The sequence below is a fragment of the Sinocyclocheilus anshuiensis genome, unplaced genomic scaffold, assembly GCF_001515605.1.
Source record: "Sinocyclocheilus anshuiensis isolate Anshui unplaced genomic scaffold, SAMN03320099.WGS_v1.1 scaffold680, whole genome shotgun sequence".
In the NCBI taxonomy this organism is placed as follows: domain Eukaryota; kingdom Metazoa; phylum Chordata; class Actinopteri; order Cypriniformes; family Cyprinidae; genus Sinocyclocheilus; species Sinocyclocheilus anshuiensis.
Window position 1 is genome coordinate 1432133 of NW_015555783.1, and position 8854 is coordinate 1440986.

Consider the following 8854-nt stretch of genomic DNA (forward strand, 5'->3'; position numbering starts at 1 on the left):
CACAAAATAATTATCTTTAAAATAGCATCATATGACCCCTTTAAGACAGACCTCTCATGAGCTTGGAATCTGTAGACTGGAAAAAGTGTTATGGATTATGGACTCGTATTTTAGCCGGAAGCAACACTTGTTAAAATGCCTTGATGGATTTGTTTCTTACAAACACACAGCTTTTCACTTCATAAAACATTAATTGATGGACTGGACTTGTTTAGATTATTGTAATGTTTTATCAGCTGCTTGGACTCTCATTCTGACGGCACCCATTCACTGCAGATGATTCTTTGGTGAGCGAGTGATGTAATGCTAAATTTCTACAAATTCATCTACACCTTGGATGGCCTGAGGTTGAGTACATTTTCAGCTACAAACTCATCTACATCTTGGATGGCCTGAGGTTGAGTACATTTTTCAGCAAATTTTCATTTTTGTAAAGTATTCATGCCGAAAAGACTTTTTGTGCAGAATATTTCCTTCTGATTGCATTGAACACATGATGATCTCAATAATAATCTAATAGATGCACATTCACACATTACAAGCTCACAGCTGATTAAACATTTTTCCTGTGAGTAGTAAAAAAAAAAATCGACAACAACAACAAAAGATGATCACATGCTGTCTATCTTTGTCTGACACTTACAGAGAGATGTGAATGATTTATTGTTTTCGACTGACTAACTGGATGGAAAAATTGGGCTGAATTCAAACATTCTTGGAGAGACACATAATGGTAAATATCTGCTCCAGATGGATTACAATCAAATCTGTCTAACGCCGCACATTTGGTCAAAATAGCTGTTGCCATGCAAAGAAAGTCATGATGAGATCGTAAAGTGACTGTGGGATGTTGCTATGAGAACAGTCCAGTGTGCTTACCTTTGGGGATCAGCATCTGCAAGCTTACAGAATAAATGGCTAAAAAATAAAATGACATATGTAACATGATGTTTGCACATGTGTGTTTCCAAACAATGACCATTTAAAGGTGCAGGACAACATTTTTTGAAAGCTAGAGTACGTATTATTGATTTGACTTCACTAACACTTATTGGATGACAAAAAAAAACTTGAACTTGTCTCTGGCTGAATAATGTCACTATTGTCTTCTGTAGACAATAACACATTTTATAATGTCTGATTAACTTTACACAGTTATTGAGCTGAATAATGACACTATTGTCTTTTTTGCTGCTTTACAGCATACTTTGGTTTGGTCTCATATTTGAAGAATTTGCATCATTGATTCTATTATTTCGATTTTAAAATGCTAGTTAATGTTATCGCATTGGACTACACGGGGTATAACAACATCCCCAAAATGTTGATACAGTAATAGTTGTACTTTTTAATAGTTTTGTACCTTGTTACACATGGGGTGTTTTACGTGTCAAAAATGACCGGCCAACAAAAACACTCCTTATAGATTTCTCATTATGCTATATTACTACCAAATATTGAATTCAATCAACATGTTTTATTTAAGTTAGTACAGATTTTGTATTTGTTTTTGGAATTGACTGATTGTAGGCCTCATTGATCTGAGCTCATGCAAAAAAAAAAAAATCCACAAATAATGTTTGTTTGTTGTTTTTCATTCAGAAACTGATATGCAGATGAGCTCAGATCAATGAGGCCTACGATCAATCAATTCCAAGAGGAAAAGCAAAACCTCTGCTAATTAAAAGAAAACAAGTTGACAAAAAATGGTGATTAATATAGCATAACGAGTGATTTACAAACTATTTGAAATGACCAGGAACAACAAATTAGGTAAAGGATTTTCAACACAGCACAAGGGTTAAATAACTCTGACTTTTAAACTTCAGAATGTAACTCGTCTGCACCATTTACAACCAAGAGTAATAAAGAGGAATGATTCTTTAAATCATGTGGTTGGTTGCAGAAAGATTTTCTGGCACGTGAAACAGAAAAAATATGAAATCAGAACCTTTTTGTGTTCAGATCAGTTTTGGAGTTCCAAGTGCTTCCAAAGGAGCCTTTAGACATTTCATCAGTGATGTTGATAGTAGAAGGATCATCTCTGAAAATAACCAATAAAAACATCATTCAAATCAATAAAATATAACATTAATAATTTTGTGCGTGCATGAAACCAATCATAAAACATAATTTGACTCCAAATTGTAATGCAATGGTGAATGCTTGACAACAACTGCTTATTCCAATTATTAATACATTTGTGTCTTTTTTCAAAACCTGTTAACGTATTTTCTACATTCATTCTACTTATTTAATTTTTCTAAATGTATATCAAGTCTCAAGTTGTTATTTAATTCTACTTCTTTTATTCTTTCTATTCTCTAGTGTATATATGTACAGCACGTATGCAAGTATGTTTATAAAAAATACAGAACCCATGGTAAAATCACTGTCAAGTATTGCCCTATTGTTTTAATAAACCAACAAAACCTAGTATCGCTTGCTGTTGTGAGAATTAGTTAGGAAAATCTGGTCCATACTTGTAATGTCCCTCCAATGGCACTTGTACGATTCCTTCTTCCTCTGCCAAAATACTTTGCTCCTCCTGGCAGTAAACACAGGGAGAAGGAGCGAGAGAGAGTTTTATTCCCGTCCAGCCAAAGAGAACTTCAGAGACCCTTTGAGATTAAATAACTAAGCTGAAGGACATTTTGGCAGATCGATTCATGTTCCATTTGCTTGGCATGAAATGAATGCATTCAGATACTGAGGTGGGTGAATCGGGGTCTCTCTATAAGAAACGTATCATGGCAATTTTAGCAAGAGTAAAACATGAGATTATGTGCCAGGAGGTCAGAAAGTCTCCAAATGCAGGAAAAACAAAACTGCAAAACTGGAGCACAAATCAGATCTCCTCATTAAAGCAAAAGGATTTCAAAAACTCGCCGAAGAAAACTCGTGCTTTTACTTTCATTCAGCTTACGTGAATAAACTCATGTTGTATCATTCAGTTATACGGACATTGTCTTCCAAATGCTAATTACTCGTGTTTTTAGGGGTCCAAACAGTGATGTTTTTGTAGCAGGTTTTTATTTGCTCCCTATTTTTCTTTTTAAAAACAGCTCCAACTTTGTCGCTGTGTGGCAAGAAGTCACCAAATTTTGCATGGAGGTTATTTCGATGACAAACTTTAATAATCTCAATTATGTGAAGGATTAGTGCTGCCTAGCAACTAGAGTACCAAAATATTAAATATAATCGCTCAGTGCTGCTGGTCCATTTGAACAACAGATGTGAGATTTATGTTCCCTTTCTTAGATCTTTAGCCTAGATTTTTGTTTAAAACAAAAATCATCTTCTCATGAACCACATGACTGATTTGCACAAAACTGTGCATGCACGCTATTTGGACATATAGGTAATTAAATGTGAAGGAATGGTTGACAAATGTTTGCAGAGTTATTCTAAATGTAAATTTGAAATTGTAGCACTTTCAAAAAGCCTTTCTAAAATTTCTAAAAGCCTGGAATTACAAAAACGTCTGAGTGAGAGTGATATATGTATGTAATGATTTAAATACAAATGAAAAACGTACAAAACCCTAACCCTAAAATGTGCAAAACCCTAACCCTAACCCTAAAATGTACAAAACCCTAACCCTAAAATGTACAAAACCCTAACCCTAAAATGTACAAAACCCTAATCCTAACCCTAAAATCGATATTTAAAAAAAAAAATTCAGCTGTTTTATGTCTTTGAAGAATCAAGGTTCCGATATGCGGTAGCCTAATTTTGACAACGTGATTTCTAGACCTAAAAAGAGTCATCGAAAATAATAAATAAAATATATTTAAAAATCGTTGTCCTTAAATCTTATCTAAGAAATCAAGAGAAATGGGAAAAGCCACTAAAACGGAAACCATGTATTTTTTTTTAAATGTTACTTGAAATAAATAAACATTAACTTCAATACTTATTCTGCTCATGTTTAATAAATATGTAAGTAAATGAATGAGTAAATGTCATATCACAAAAATCTGACAGATGGCGGCAAGTTGCTGACAATTTGACTTGATAATACACTACCATTCAAAAGCTTGGGGTTTTTAAAAGAAATTAAACCTTTTATTCAGCAAGGATGAATTAAGCTGGTCAAAATTGACAGTGAAGACATTTATAAAGACAAAACAATTTCTATATTTCAAATAAAGACTTTCTATTCATTAAAGCATTCTTAAATGTGATGCGATTTCAAGTTTTCCTTTCTCTTTGAAGTGTTATAAGCTCCAATGTATCATGGTTTCCACAAAAATATGAAACCGTTTTCAAATGTTTCTTAAGCAGCAAATCAGTATATTAGAATGATTTCAGAAGAATCATGAGACACTGAAGACTAGAGTAATGATGCTGAAAATTCAGTTTTACATCACAGGAATTCATTTTTTACATTTATTTATATTTAATTTTTTAAATTTGTACATATATTCAAATATAAAAGAATTATTTTAAATCGTAATAATACTTCACATTATGTTGTTTACAGTATTTTTGACCTTGGTGAGCAAAAGAAACTTCAAAAACATTCAAAAATTTTACCAACCCCAAACTTTTCTGTTTACTTTTCAGGATTTGATTAGAAGTCTTGTCTATACACAGTGTTACCCTTAAAATTCCTCTTCTGATCTTTGATGTCAGGCGCATCTGTGCATTTCATTTGTTCTTTCCGCTTTCTGCTTGGACCTTGCAAATTGCTGCTTGCAGCCATATTCCAAGCGCTTATTCACAGTGACCGTTACATTTAGATAATAAACTGTATAGCTCACCTCTCGCTCAGCGTCTTCCAGTTTCTTCTTCTTGCTCTCGGGCATGAGGTCATCGAGCCAGCTGAGCTCCCGCTTTGTGAAGATAAAATCCAGCAGCTTTCTAATGAAAACCAGTGCCAACACCTGCCGCGAGCAAATCACTAATTCAATTATCACATATTACTCGAAAAACATGAGTGGAAACAGTTAAGAGATGCTACACAAGGCAATTACTCTATCAGACGTACGCTTAGACATGTTTGGCAGACTATATATGTTTCCATGATCTTTCTGATTAGTATTGTGCCAACCTACATTTAAATTTTTTTTTTACAAAACTAAAAATATAATTACAATTTTGCCTTTAAATGAGTTTGAAGGAGACTGAAGTAGATATGTCCAGACCTTTGACTACTAGTGTAAATTAACTTTGTACATACATGACAGATAAAGCTAGTTTACACTTGCATACTGTGGTAAATATTAAGGATAATATAAAAAGTAAAGTATGCACCATCATGGGAAAGACAATGGCGGCTCTGGAGGTCTTGATGACCCAGAGGAGAACCAGGCAGCTGAGCTGGATAATGGTGAACAGATGAACCTTTCGGAGTGGAACGTGCCTCAGGTAAATGAAGTCTGGCTGGTGTTTAGCTGGCATCCCGAACAATCTCAAACGATCGAAAAACTAAAATGACAGAAAATAGGGGAAATATAATAACATTTTGTCAATTTGGCAAGTTTGAAACTTTGCAAATGCTTCTACACTGTAAACAGAAATTGTCGATAGTATTTTTACCTGTATTCCTCTCAGTGAAGATGCACCCATGTAAAGGAAAACTCCATACAGCACCGGCATTGGAATAAACTAAGGAATACACAAAATAAACATTTTCATACCTAATTTTTCACCCTGAGGTTTTGTGCTAAAAAGTTTGTATTATTTGATCATTTTTAGTGTTATATGACCACTCTTGAGTTTTAAAAGTGTTTTTATTGTATAATGATCTCATACTTTTTAAATAATCAAGTAAACTTTGATTCCTCACAGTATGAACCCTTTTAACGTTCACTTCTAAAATAGCGCTTCTACTGTATAATTCAAACCGCACAATGCTAGCAAAACCCATGTTGTGGTTTCGCTTCCCAGGAAATGAATAAACTACCCTTGTGAAAAATAAGTACACTTTAGTACTTACTACGGCAATAATAATAATACTTAAGTGTGAACTTAAGGCACACCTTAATGTTAAAACTGTTAGAATTTTTTTTTCCCAGACATTTTTTTTTTAGATTTATTTTTGGCACTTTTGCCTTTATTACAACAGGGCAGATCCGAACTGACAGGAAGCGAAGTGGGAGAGAGATGGGGGAACGAGATCAGGATTCAAACTCAGGACGCCCGCAGCACAACAGCGCTGTATGTCGGCACATTGCCCACAATGCAATTGATTAGTTAGTTTAAATTTAGTTAAAAATAGATACAAAGTAAAATAGTTTAAATTTATATGAAATGCAATTAGCTGAACTTTACAGTGCTTTTTGACCCACTTAAGCGGGGCTTAAGTACATCTTTGTATGTAATTTTGTAATTGCTTTTATAGTTTTCTGAAATATGCTTAAAGTGTACTGACTGAATGTACAGACAAATAAATAAGTAATTATTGTAAGTAATGCATATTACTAATCAAAAATTAAGTTTTGATATATTTACGGTAGGAAATGTACAAAATATCTTCATGGAACATGATCTTTACTTAATATCCTAATGATTTTTGGCATAAAAGAAAAATCTATAATTTTGACCCATACAATGTATTGTTGGCTATTGCTACAAATATACCCCAGCGACTTAAGACTGGTTTTGTGCTCCAGGGTCACATATATACTTTAATGTAATTTCTATTAAAACTGTATGTTTGCAGTTACACATCTGTGATGATGAAGTTGCAATTTAGTACATATAAAATATATTAGCTTTAAATGTAATATTGAATAACACACTACAGCTAAAATTAATCAAGTACTTTACATGTGCTTCAGTATGTCAGTCGAAACAAGAGTACTTCTTAAAAGCACAACAAAATATAAAAACAATGATTTAAAAGTTTAAAGTGAAACTTTTAATTTAACATTATTTTTTAAAAGTGTACTTAAGAAACTTTTACTCATGAGTACACACCTTTTATTTCAGTAATATTATATTATTTTTAAAAATATAATTTGAATTCAAATTCACATTTAATATAATTAATCACACTTTTTCACTTCAAGGGTGTATGCATGACATGTAGAGCTTGAATGCAATGCAAATAATTTTGGATAAAAGCATCAGCCAAGTGCATGAATGTAAATGCAATTACAAATATTTTGATTATTGAGCTCCAGACCTTCAGCACTGAGGTCATGAATACGGAGCAGCCCATGAGGAGGAAGATCATGAGGCCGGTGACCCGCTGCTCTCTGATCCCGAGGAACTTGGGCTGTTCTCCGGGCGCCGAACACTCGGACTCCAGCTTCAGACTGTTGACGTGAGTGATGGACAGAACCGTCGCTGCCACGAACCACGGCAGCCCCATCAGAGAGCAGACGCCCAGCATCACGCCCACCATGAACAGGTCCAGATGATAGCCACAGCCTTTCTGTAGAAACAAGACGTCAAACGAAGGGTTAACTTATTTCATTCTGACTTGAAGGCAGTTTGAAGAAACTAGCAGCACCTTCAGCTTGTGCTCCTTCCTGTTGATGATCACAGCTGTGATCTGCTGGTCCATAAAGATGAGGATGGTGCAGAGGAGGGCGGGAACGACTGTAATCACACACGTCCACCACGGGTTCGGACCCAGCGGGTTAATGAACCACCCACGATCATCACGAGTTGGCTGAAAACATATTGCAAGACTTATTAAAACATATTAAACTGGCCAGAAAACATATTAAACTGGCCAAATCTATTCTTATCAAGTCTATTAATACATATAAATATTTATATATAACATATGGCTAACTTAAAAAACTTTGAACATTGTTTGGTTTTTTGTGAAGTTAGTGCATTGAACTATTTGTTTAATTGTACATAACACTGCATATTTCATTGTATATTTATTCTGGTTCTTTTATCACATCATATTTTTAACACAAATTTTATAATTTTGTATTGCATATAGGGTTGGGAATTGAAAATCAATTCCAATTCCAGAATCGGATACTTAAGGTCAGGAATCAGATACTTGTTGTAAAATTAAAATTTCTATTCCACCTATCTATTCCTGTGTGCGCATCTTTTTTTTTTTTTTAAGTTGGTAAAAATGTATTTGCCTTTGAATCATTCATTCAAGAGATTCATTCAAAAACACTGATTCATCCAGTAATGAAACAAATACATCTTGAGTAAATCATTGAATCATTCCATTCATAAATTCCATGAGATTTTTAGTTGTCTAATATTTTTTCTTCAGAATTGTGAGAGCTACAACCTCCATTTAAAAAAAAAGTCCCAATTTATCGTGCAGCTCTATTTTGCACACATTTTTATGTAGCCAGCTGATTTTTGTTCATGGTAATCAGCAGCAATTAAATGTTTTGCAAAAAGAGACATAGAATAAATATGTTTAATATCTAAATGTTAGATACCCTACCCTAATTGTATATTCCTTAATATATTCCCTTGTGAATGACAACCCTTTGTATATTTTCTAAAATGTTTTATTTCTATAACTTATTCTACTTTTACAGCCCACAATATCTCATTTGTGTTAATTAAATAAATTAGATTAATATAAAAATAAATTTAATTAAATATTAGTGAACTAGGAAGTAAAGTGTAAAAGTAAAGTCTGATGTTGGCTTGAGAAAGCCTAGTCTGCAAGTTTAAAATGCTTTGAAAAATTTAAAACCGAAATTAAAAGCTTGAAGTTTAAAGGTTTTTATATTAAAGTAGTTTGAAAAGCCTGAAGTTTAAAAGACAGACAGACAGACAGACAGACAGACAGACAGACAGATAGATAGACAGACAGATAGATAGATAGATAGATAGATAGATAGACAGACAGACAGATAGACAGACAGACAGATATAGACAGACAGACAGATAGATAGATAGACAGACA

General features: G+C 33.6%; 1 protein-coding gene across 2 annotated transcripts in view; it reads right to left on the reverse strand.

The window, feature by feature from the left end:
- slc4a10b (solute carrier family 4 member 10b) overlaps window positions 1-8854 on the reverse strand; it is an 80586-nt gene that overhangs the window by 531 nt on the left and 71201 nt on the right. For both annotated transcript variants that reach the window (XM_016468859.1, XM_016468860.1), the window contains 8 exons: window positions 7466-7627; window positions 7136-7387; window positions 5545-5613; window positions 5260-5433; window positions 4767-4889; window positions 2484-2548; window positions 1952-2044; window positions 880-918 (listed from right to left, as the gene is read on the reverse strand). In XM_016468859.1, the coding sequence (XP_016324345.1) occupies window positions 880-918; window positions 1952-2044; window positions 2484-2548; window positions 4767-4889; window positions 5260-5433; window positions 5545-5613; window positions 7136-7387; window positions 7466-7627 (977 nt within the window). The remainder of the gene's footprint in view (window positions 1-879; window positions 919-1951; window positions 2045-2483; window positions 2549-4766; window positions 4890-5259; window positions 5434-5544; window positions 5614-7135; window positions 7388-7465; window positions 7628-8854) is intronic.